This window comes from Biomphalaria glabrata, chromosome 6 (assembly GCF_947242115.1).
Source record: "Biomphalaria glabrata chromosome 6, xgBioGlab47.1, whole genome shotgun sequence".
Taxonomy (NCBI): Eukaryota; Metazoa; Mollusca; class Gastropoda; family Planorbidae; genus Biomphalaria; species Biomphalaria glabrata.
Genome location: NC_074716.1, coordinates 9,697,562 through 9,709,062, shown reverse-complemented (window position 1 = coordinate 9,709,062; position 11,501 = coordinate 9,697,562). Strand labels below are relative to the sequence as shown.

The window sequence follows — 11,501 nt, the reverse complement described above, 5'->3', positions numbered from 1 at the left end:
GTAGGGGGTTTTAAACTCAAAACCCCTAGTAGGGGTTTTTAAACTCAAAACCCCTAGAAGGGGTTTTTAAACTCGAACCGCTCTGGTAGGGGTTTTAAACTCGAACCCCCCTGGTAGGGGTTTTTAAACTCGAACCCCCCTGGTAGGGGTTTTTAAACTCGAACCCCCCTGGTAGGGGGTTTTAAACTCAAAAGCCCTTTGGTTGTGCTAGGGCAAGTGATGGTTTAGTATTAAATTCTCACCTAAAATAAACAAAATCAAAGCAAAAAATCAGTCACTAAATTCTGACTCCCCCCCCCCCAGGGGGGGGATTTCATTTCGGGGGGGGTTTGAACCCCAAGAACCCCCCCCTGGCTACGCCCATGTATTACATTCCGTTACGGAGTCCAAAGCAAGTTTTTCTCTCTCGCCGTACTGTACAGGTGGCGATTGTCTCCATTTATTCTTACGTACCTTTAAACCCTCGCTGCGCCGGCCGTCACACGCGATCTTTGTCTTTACGGCAGAACTAGGTGTGATGTAATAACCTTCCCCTGCTCGGAGCTTCGCCGGCGCCGTGGTCATATTAGGTCATCTACTGCTAGGATCGCTGGTATGCTCATAAAGGGAGAAGGGCAAGGTACGGTGTTTTACTTGGTCAAAATTTATCCTTCTTCGCTTTCTTTGTCGGTTCGTTTCACCGACATGCAGTTAAACTGAGGTCTAGTCCAATGAGACTAAGACTGAAACGTGATGCAACATAAACCATGTCATGATCAAAACTCTCTTGGTTGTATCCTATAATGTCGGCCAGCTTGTACAGATAGTTATGTACGACAAAAACCGTGGTTGGATCATATCGTGTTGGCCGGCAGTCTATAAGTAGTTACATCAAGAAGTAGTTATGTATGACAAATACACTCTGATTGTCATAGAGTCTAGTCCCCCTCCCCTATTTGGTCCACAGAAGTAGTGACATAGTATTTTTATCTTGAAGCTCTTTCATCTCATTAAAGAGATTTGATAAAGCCTTTGATTTTCATCGCCCCATCCCTATTTGGAGCCATCACAAGGTTACTAACTGTGATGCCATTGTAACATTTCCCGAATCTGTTATAAAAGGAGTTCCCTTCCACTCTTCAAGCCTATCATTACTTTCTCTACCTTGATGTAGATATTGCTTGTTCTTATATTGTGCATTGTTTTTCATTCAATATGATTATAAGTTACCGTACATAATAAGAGAAGGATAAAGAACTTGTACTTATAGCTACCATATTTTTTTTAACAGCAGCATATGGAGCTGATGAAAAAACATGGGACAAATCTGCAGAAATGCTTGCAGCTGCTACACTACTGCAAAGAGACATCTATACATTCTCACCAAACCACAGCAAAACAAAATACTCATGGCTATTATTAAAACCTTTATTTCATGATGCAAACACATACATACTATCTCACACAGACAACCATATATGCTGCAACATAACACTATTGCATACAAATGGTAATCACTTTGATGTGGTTGTACCACAAGAGGCCACATGTAACCGTTTTTTTGCCAAATCCACTGCTTGGAGTATGATGATTTAGCCTAAATTTTTAAGTGTTGATTAATATTTCATCTTACAATATTCAGATTAGATCTATTTGGCTATGTGATTTTTTTCTTGCCTTTGTATTTTATTACATAAAAATACATAGAAATATACCCATTTTTTAAAAGATACCACATTTTTCTTTTGCATGTCATTAATTTCATCATTAAATAACAATTTTTATGTCCATTATTTTCATGTATTTAAAGTCAGGGTACCGGTATCTATTTATTTAATTACTTTTATTGTGCCAATAACAGATATTTTGTTAGGCTTAGAGTTATTTTTTTTATTTTTCTATTAATTTTTTTGTCTGTTGTTATTACTTTAACTACATGATTTTAATTTCGATTTTTAGTTATTTTTCAAAGTACAAAAGATTGTTTGCATTTTAAATGAATTTTAATATTAGATCTAATAGCTGCTAGAAAGAAAGATAAAACAGCAACATAAAAGAGTTGGCAAGTAATTCAAGGGAGATAGTCTAGTACTAAGCCTTAAAACCAAAATGGCGTATTTCCAATGACAATATATGGTAATGTAATAAGAAATAAAACTTAAAAAATATATATTTTAAATTATCTCCGAGGAAATCAAATTACATATTTGTAATCTGCATTTTTTTCTGCATATTCTGAAAATATAACAGAAACCTGATTTAGCGTTTCTAGTGTCGTAAACTAACAGAAAATTGATGATATTCTTACTTAAAATATAATAAATTATAAATAAGATTAAGATAACCTGTGCCTGTACGGACTGAGACTGAGAGAGTTAGACTTAGTCTCTTAGACTTACTTGATAGGTATTTGCTCTCTATTTACGATTTATTTAGGTAGGTGCAATTTTACTAACACACACTGGTGTCAGATTTATAAAAACCCAGGCTGTCCCAGGTTCGGTTTTTTTTTTTTTTTGTGTAACGCTATCACCTATCACCGTATAGAGACACTATGACTATAGAACTATAGATAGGTCTAGATCTATGATGTAAATCTAGATCGAAATACATCTCTTTATTAGTATTGAATTAAATCTAGATCGAGATCTATAGAGTCTAGATTTAGATAAGATATAAATTCTATACTATATATCAAATCTGTATGAATGCGTTGGTAATATTGAATATATTAATATATATATTATAATATAATTATATATAATAGTAGGTCTAAGTCTAAGAGTCTAAGTCTAGACTGTCTTATAATATAATAATATAACTGTCTGTCTAGAGTGACTAGACTTGACTAGAGCTATGTTTTTATGTAAATATTTAATAATAATAATAAGGCTTGTCGTTGAGTCCGAAGATTAGTGTGGAGTGCAGTATTTCCCGTGGCTTCTCAGCCCCAGCTGTGACCTACATATTTTGCCACATCCAGGGCAAGCATAACCATTGTCTGCTGGTGGTTGACTAAGATTTTCTTTTAGCCATCTGCATTTGTCCTCGGCAGTGGATTTTCTTTTGGTCTCAAATGTGTATCCCACGCCCTTTATAAATGACTTCCAGCTGTCTCGTTCTGAGGCCACATGCAACTAGGTGCTCTCTTCTATGTCAGTCAAGGAAAGTTGGTGCCTAAGCTGGTCTTTGAAGCGTTTCCATGGGGTGCTTCTGTTAGGTCGACCACCTTTTAGCTCACCGAAAAATGAGATTAGTAGATTTATGTTAAGTGTAATCATAGATTATAGATCTATAAAATCTATTGATATTGTTCTACAATTTTAGTTTTAGAATATAGATCTACATATTTTTTTGGGCATCTCGTAACTCGTACAGCATTAGTAGCATTACAAGCCGTCAAATCGCAATATAATGTGAATATAGGTTCTGCATATACCTTTCACGCCATTCACCACATGGGCACATGATTTGTGAAATATTCAAATAAATTAGTTAACACTGCACTCAATCTCATCATTAATCTTCGGAATCAATGACATTCACATTGTCTTCTTCTTCCTCTTCATCGTTCTCATTGTTATGTTGGAGTGTTCATATGACTAGACCAATACATGAGATGAACTGCGCAGTGGTTTCCAAATCAGGGAGCTCTCCATATAGTTTTCTTTCTATTGGGGTGATTTGGGGCCAATGTCTCATACGGGCCTCTTGGTAGAGAGAGCAGTTTTGGAGGACGTGGTCGGCATTCTCTGGTGATACTCCACATGGGCAGATTTCACTGGTTCCAATTTTGAGCTTCCGGAACATGTGTTGTCGCATTCTGTTGTGTCCGGTCCTGAGTCGAAAGATTAGACGTTGGTCTTGTCGGGATAGCTTATAGTAAGCATCATCTTTCTTGTGATTTGGATGGGAGCTCGTCCATTTCTCATTTATTTTATCTACAATTAATTTCTTCATTTCTTCTGGATAGAGTGCAGAGTTTACTTGTGAGTTTGTTCTCCCACTCTTGGCGAGTGTGTCAGCCTTCTCATTTCCTGCTAGTTGTATGTGAGCTGGTATCCATTGAATAACAGTTTTTTTGCTGTTGTGGTTGAGCTTTGTGAGTGATGTTCTGAGGATTTTAATATAAGGGGAATCAGAGTTTTGCAGGCTTTGGAGGGTTGTTTTTGCGTCTGTTAGAAAGACAATCTGACTGTGAGGGGAACTTGGATGATTTGCTAGCATGGTAGCAGCTAGTGCTAGTGCTTCCCTTTCTGCTCTGTGACTGTCAGAGAGCTCTCCAGTTGCAAAGGATTTTTCTAGTTTTCCTCCATCTGGCCATTCGATAAGTATTCCAGCTCCTCCATTTGTGGTGGCTTTATGGGATGAGCCATCCGTGTAAACTCTGATCCACTGATTGCTAGGGTAATTGGTATGTAGAAAACAGTTCACTATTTCCTTGAGCTCTGTTGGTCTGTAATCAGATTTTCTTTTTATGTTTTCAATATGGTCCCTTATAGTAGGAAGAGGGCTTTCGTCCCAGGGTGGAGATTCATTATAGTGTATCAAGGATTCCAGAGTAATTTTTTCAAGTTGGTGTTTCTTTTTTAGGTTTAGAGATTCCTGTATGAAATTGGTCCTTTTGAGACGGTTTTTTGTGCCAGTTTTGTGGATTTTTGTTCTGAGTGGGTGCCTCTCCAAGGTTTCCAATTTAGTGAATTGGGAAAGGATTTTTATTTCTCTTCTTTCATCCAGAGAGATCAGGGCAGCGGTTTCCTCCATAGCTCTTATGGGTGTTGTTTTGATTGCTCCTGTCATTATCCTTAGACCAATATTTTGAACCTTGTCTATTTTTCTTAGGTTGGTTTGGGCTGCTGAGCCCCATGCTGTGGCACCATATTCTAGTACAGGTCTTACATAACTGGTATAGGTCTTTTTCAGGATGTTGTGATTAGCTCCCCAATCTGTGCCAGCTAATTTTTTCAAGAGGGATAGTCTCTGGATGCCTTTACTCTGTGTTTTATCTATTTGGTTTTTCCAGGTTAGTTTCGGGTCATAGGTGACTCCAAGATAAGTAGGGCTGTCATTTTTTTCTAAAGCTTCCTTATCTAATGTTAATTTTATTGTTTGTTGTTTTGTTGACAGTGAGAATATGGTATATGTTGTCTTTTTTGTGTTAATGGACATGCCCCAGTCTTTGGACCAATTATTGAGTTTATCAAGAGCATCTTGTAATCGAAATTTCGATGTTCCTACATATTCTTCTGTGCTAATTAAGGCAAGGTCATCTGCATACATGCTGCTCTTAACTTTTTTGGGTAGGTTTTGATTTAGATCGTTTATGAATATTAGGAAAAGTGTTGGGGATAGGACTCCTCCTTGGGGGACACCATTTTTTATACCCACTGTGTGGCTTCTTTGTCCTTGCATGCAAACTAAGGCTTTTCTATTATTTAGGTATTCCTTTATCCAGTTGTACATTCTGTGGGATATGTGATGCTGGATTAGCTTGAGCAAGAGACCTTGTTCCCAGACTTTGTCAAATGCTTTTTCTAAGTCAACCCACACAATTGTTGTTGGTTTCTTTTCTTGAAAGCCGTCTTCTATTTCTTGTGTGATGAAGGCAATTTGATCTTCTGTTGATCTGCCTTTTCTAAAGCCAGCCTGGGCTTCAGTGAGTAGGTTATTTGACTCAAGGATCCATGTCAGCCTTCTATTTATTCACATTGTGATTAAGTAGATTTCAAATTGAATCTAGATCTATATAGATCTAGTTTAGAAATTTTATATAGAATATATATATATATATATATATATATATATATATATATATAGATTCTTTCTTGAGACTAGATATATAGAGTCTATAATTATAATGTCACTAGTCTAGATCTAGCTCTACCTGACCTGAGTTTATTAATTAGGATAGGCCTACATCTATTATCTAGATTATTATATACTAATATAGTATCTAGATCTAGAAAAACTCTATAAATATATAACTAGTCTAGATTAGACTCAGTAGATCTACTATCTATACAATATTGACTATTGACTTCTACTTATAGATCTACTTTTCAAGGCCAAGACCTAATATACCAATATAATAAGAAGAAGGCTAGTCATTGAGTCTGAAGATTAATGAGGAAGGCAATATTTCCTGTCAATACGCAGCCGCAGCTGTGACCGTAGACATATTTCCCACAACCAGGGCAAGCATAACCATTATGGTCGATTAAGATTTTCTTTTCGCCGTCTGCGTCTGTCCTCAGCAGCAGATTTCCTTTTGGTCTCAAATGTGCATCCCACAGCATTTATAAATGACTTCCAGCTGTCTGTCTTGTTCTGAGACCGCATGCAACTAGGTGCTCTCTTCTATGTCTGCTATGGCAAGTCAGTGCCCTAAGTTGGTCTTTAAAGCATTTCCTTGGGGCACCTCTGTTACATTGACCACCTTTTAGCTCACCAAAAAAGACTGGTTTTGGCATACATTCGTCCCCCATACAGTGTACATGCTCTGTCCAACGTAACTGTCAGACCATAAGAAGTCCCTCTATACTAGTCTATACTGTCCACAGTGGCGCTCGCAAGGACATCGCAGTTTGTAGTGCTGTCTTGCCACCGTATGTCCATGATGGAGCTCAAGCATCTTTGGTGAAAGCACTCAAGTAGTCTTAGTTGTTTTCTGTCTCAGATCCATACAGAAGGGTTGAGAGAACCACAACCACTGCTTGGTAAACACTTTTTTTGTATGCAGGCAAACACATGTACCGGAAGCTCAAAATTGGAACCAGTGAAATCTGCCCATGTGGAGTATCACCAGAGAATGCCGACCACGTCCTCCAAAACTGCCCTCTTTACCAAGAGGCCCGTTTATGACATTGGCCCCAAATCACCCCAATAGAAAGAAAACTATATGGAGAGCTCCCTGATTTGGAAACCACTGCGCAGTTCATCTCATGTATTGGTCAAATTCATCTGAACACTCCAACATAACAATGAGAACGAAGAAGAAGAAGAGTATGCAAGCAGAGCGATTTATTCTGCCATCTCACTCCTGGAGGCACCCAAAGCACTACTGGCCATGGCCAGACAGTTATCAACTTCCTTGAAAGCGAGGTGTCATTCGATACTGTAAATATTAGGATATATATATATATATTTCTTCACATTGTTAATTTTTTTTTTAAATTGTCATTTTTAATGGTACCAGGTTATATTTTTTTTTTTTATCTGTTTTATTAATTAATTTATTTAATGTACCTGTTGTTGGAAATGTCAACAATAAAGATATTCTTTTATTTTCAGAAATGACAGATAGACGAAGAGGACGTACTCAAATAGTAAATTTAGATCAGATCATGACTGATCAGCAGATAAAAGAGGAAAAGTGGACTTTAACAACTTTGTCAGCAGCAGTTAACACTAAAGAAAACTGCATGCTCTGGTTAGCACGACGTCGTCTGATAAAAAATTCAGCTTACTGTACTACATGCCACCAATCAGCATATTTGAATGCCTATGCAGAAGGAACTGACGGCTTCCGGTGGGCGTGTAGAAGCTGTCACTTTCGTAGGACAATTCGAGATAATTCATTCTTTGCTCGTAGCCACATACCAATTGTACATTTATTACTGTTGATATATTGTTGGTCTCATGACATGCCTATTTTTAACATTTCTCATGAAACGAAGATCTCTACAGAATATGCCATGAACTATTGCAATACTTGCAGAGAGGAATGTGAAAAATATATTTATAGGCACAGACTTTCAGAAATTGGTGGGCTTGGCGAGGATGGAGAACCAATTATTGTTGACATCAATGAATCAAAGAATTTTAAGAGAAAATATGTTACACGTGAAAGTCGTTGGGTATTTGGGGGCATAGAAAGACATTCAAGAAAATGCTTTCTTGTGGAAATTCCAAACAACACTGTAGCTTCCTTAACTGAGGCAATAAAAAAACATATTTTGCCTGGAACACATATAGTGTCTCATAGGAATTCTTTGTGTGCCTATATATCAGACATCAACAATGGCACTTATAGCCATTCTGAGGTTAAAATGGATAATTTTACTGACCCTAAATATGATGTTGTTCATGCAATAAATGTAGAAAAAATGTGGATGCGTGCTAAGAGATTTCTGGAGAAACAATTTGGTACCACCACAGTCCAATTCAGCACATGCCTGAATGAGTTTATTTTCAGAAATTCTATAAAGAAGGAACATATCTTTGGAACAGTACTTGTAGCAATAGCTGAAGATTATGTAGTTTAATGCCCAAATTGAATGAATAAAAACCTTTTTTAAGTTTTCTGTGTTATGATATTGAATTTGAAATATATTTGCATTACAAATTCATTGTTGTTTTCATAATGAAAATAACTAGATGCATTATTATGTAGTTTAATGACCAACATGGCTGCTTGCTAAAAAAAATTTTTCTTAAGATTTGCCTGGAACGCATATAGTCACATGCAATGCTGCATGTGTAAACATTCACCATGGCATCTGTGGTTAAGCAACTGACCCAAATGATGACAATGTTCAGACAAAAAATGTTGAAAAAATTTGGATGTGTGCTAAGAGATTGCTGAAGAAACATTTTGGTACCAGCAGTATTCAATTATGCACTTGACTGAATAAGTTTCTGTTCAAATATTTCTTAGGGAATGAACAAATTTTGGAGCAGTACTTACTGCAATAGCTGAATGTTATTCAATTTACTGCCTTACATAATGAATACAAGCATTTCAAAAAGCTTCCTGTAGCATAGTATTTAATTTTATATACTTTTTAGTTGATTTAAAATATTTTTTTTTCCCCATTGAAGTTACTTTTATGTTTGTGATTTAAGTAATTTCTGTTGACTGATTTTTCTTAATTCATAATGTTTTTTTCCCCACTTTTCTTTGAAATGTAAAAACATTACAGTTTATAAGCTCTTGAAAAATATGTTTATATTTTGATTATATTGGCAGAAAAAAAATGTTTATGGGATATACTCAATGTTGCAGAGTTGCCTACAAGTACACAACTAGTGATGGGAACTATACTAAAACTAAGTTTCAAGTAGTTTCAACTCAAATAAAGTACCGCTAGTTAAAAAGAGGCTAAAAGCACTGTTTAGATGAAGCTAGGTACTGTAATTTGGCACTAAAAATAGTTCTTAAAATCTATTTTATGGTTAACAGAAATTTAATTATGAGATGAAAGGTGATAAAATATTTATGTACCGTATTTTAATTGATGACACAGATTTAGATTCTATCTCTTTTTTTTTTAAATATCGGTACATTAAAATTACCATCCAATCTCTGAATTATTTATTTAATGCATTTATTTACATTTTGCATGAAAATATAGTACGGTACTAAAATACTGTTCCTGTAGATGATAGAATTTAAAAGGGGAAAATATTATTGTATAGTATTTATGTGGATTTAGGCCTATACTGTAGCATAAAGGGGGAAAAAATGTTTATTATAAAAAGTTTGTGAATTTTCTAAAAGTATTGACAGAATGTCTGGCGTCAAAAAGTCGTATAACGATCTCATATAAGTTGGCCACCTCTCATCCATGATAAGTGTTATTATATGTTTAAAATAGTTAAAATACCATAATTAATATTGGTTAAAATGGCCAACGAAAGCCGTCGATTCCTTGGGAATAGGAGATCAATGTTGCTAGATGATGGCATCTGATACAGACCTACTCGGCGTTAAACTACCACCTCATCGAGTGAACAACCCGCTCTTTAGGGGGTGGCCAAGGGTACTGGTTGCTTGCCACTGATGGATGAGCAGTCGGCAAGTGTAAAAGCACAAAGGGGTTATGTCCAGCCCCCCCCCCCTCCGTGGGGCCCCGGGGCAACGGTTAGTAGGAGACTCACGGGTTCTCTGAAAAGCGGATAGCGCTGGACACCAACTCGAGGGTTGGTCGGGTTCTCCTGGGGACTTGATGACTCGAAGGTCTTTCTTTGGGTAATGACCGGACTGACTGGCGCGTGCTGTGTCGGACGGGTTGATTGGCGCTCACGAGCTAGGCTTTAACAACCGTTCCCCGGTGCGCTAGTGGAGGAATTCGCCGCGAACAATGGTAATTCCAATACTGGGAATATCAAGGAATGTCGCCAACGGCCTTAACCATACAATGATGATGAGCAAAGACACGAAAAAAAGCGGGCAAGAGCAGACCCGGAACAGGCTCCGCGCCCCGGGTTGTGGGCGACAGGCCTGGACACGAAAAGTCCACTACTGGTCGCCCCGCGACCTCGATGAGGGGGGAATTTGTCAGGCCTTGATAAATGGGCTAAAATTCCTCCAGCAAAGTCCTCTTCTCAACGAACACTGCATTCGTACCTCCTTCAGAGATCCGATTTGAATAAGGTTGATGGACGTCAACCACAACCTCCTGTCGACAATGGCATCGACAGGCAGATATGACTGGAAGCGATATAGTGACGAGAGACCAACTAGACACTAGTGGGATCCAACCCACCCCTGGTCCCTCTCGATATTACAACTAAACATCTGTGGGGCCATCCCCAAGATTTTAGAGCTTTCCATTGACTTTCCAAACTCCTCCACGAAAAGGTAATCGATGTGGCGCTCCTACAGGAGACCCTTACTGGCAAGCGGAATGCCAGCAGAACAGGTTATACTCTGCTTTCAAATGTAAGTGTACGGACTGCCGGGGACTGATAACTTACGTACTTGGTTACCAAACAGGTTCACGGGCGTACCCACGCCATCACCCTCGAGATCCACAAATTAGGGCGCAAAATTACTGCAACTAATTTGTATACCCCACCCCCAAACATGAAATCGGCCTCGACTTTGACAGTAGGCCTACTAATATCACCTCTCAAAATGTCATCGCAGGCGATTTTAACGCAAAGTCTCCACAGTGGGGCTACGACGTAGCCAACTCGTCGGGACATAAATTCCATGATTTACTTAATGGCACAAATCTCTTCTGCCTGCAAAATAAATATACTCCCCCACAACACACACACACATTATATCACACTGGTAATAGCGGCCAATCTAAACCTGACCTTACTCTTATTACTGCAAACCTTGAATCTAAAACTCAATTTCAGGTCTTGGACGATATCGGTAGCGATCATAGGACCACATTAGTCACAATTGTCCTTTCTTTTGTTTGTTTTACATGTTTTGGATGTTCCTTCAAAGTTGAAGATAATTACTTCCTAGTCCAAACCTCCCGCAGGATGACGGGGGATGGGAGCGGGCAGGGTTTGAACCCTGGACCATCGATAAATCTGAACGAAAGTCCAGCGCGCAAACCGCACGGCCAGGCAGCCATCCTTTCAGATGATCTTCGTGTGTAATATTTCATTTAGTACATGCTGTCTCCATACTGACCCCCTTACACTTTACTAGCTGTACACTCAACCCAACAAAAGATCAACTAATTGTCCATACACAGTCAAACAGAACCTTTAGCCAGACTAGTCACTCAAAAGAAACACTCTATCAAAGCTAGGACAATCGGCAACCAAGTCACGGC

The 11,501-nt window shown here is 38.2% G+C and overlaps 1 protein-coding gene across 2 annotated transcripts; it reads left to right on the top strand.

Annotated features, from left to right (window-relative positions):
* The first annotated feature begins 2,051 nt into the window (after window positions 1-2,051).
* LOC106079596 (uncharacterized) lies at window positions 2,052-9,282 on the top strand. Of its 2 annotated transcripts, XM_056033671.1 has the most exons (3): window positions 2,052-2,115; window positions 6,719-7,095; window positions 7,270-9,282. In XM_056033671.1, exon 3 carries the CDS (start codon window positions 7,272-7,274, stop codon window positions 8,241-8,243), a length of 972 nt encoding a protein of 323 aa, XP_055889646.1. In that variant the 5' UTR covers window positions 2,052-2,115; window positions 6,719-7,095; window positions 7,270-7,271; the 3' UTR covers window positions 8,244-9,282. The 2 variants fall into 2 exon arrangements, with proteins under 2 accessions (XP_055889646.1, XP_055889645.1); XM_056033670.1 differs by lacking the exons at window positions 2,052-2,115; window positions 6,719-7,095 and adding an exon at window positions 6,333-6,354.
* The last annotated feature ends 2,219 nt before the right edge of the window (window positions 9,283-11,501 follow it).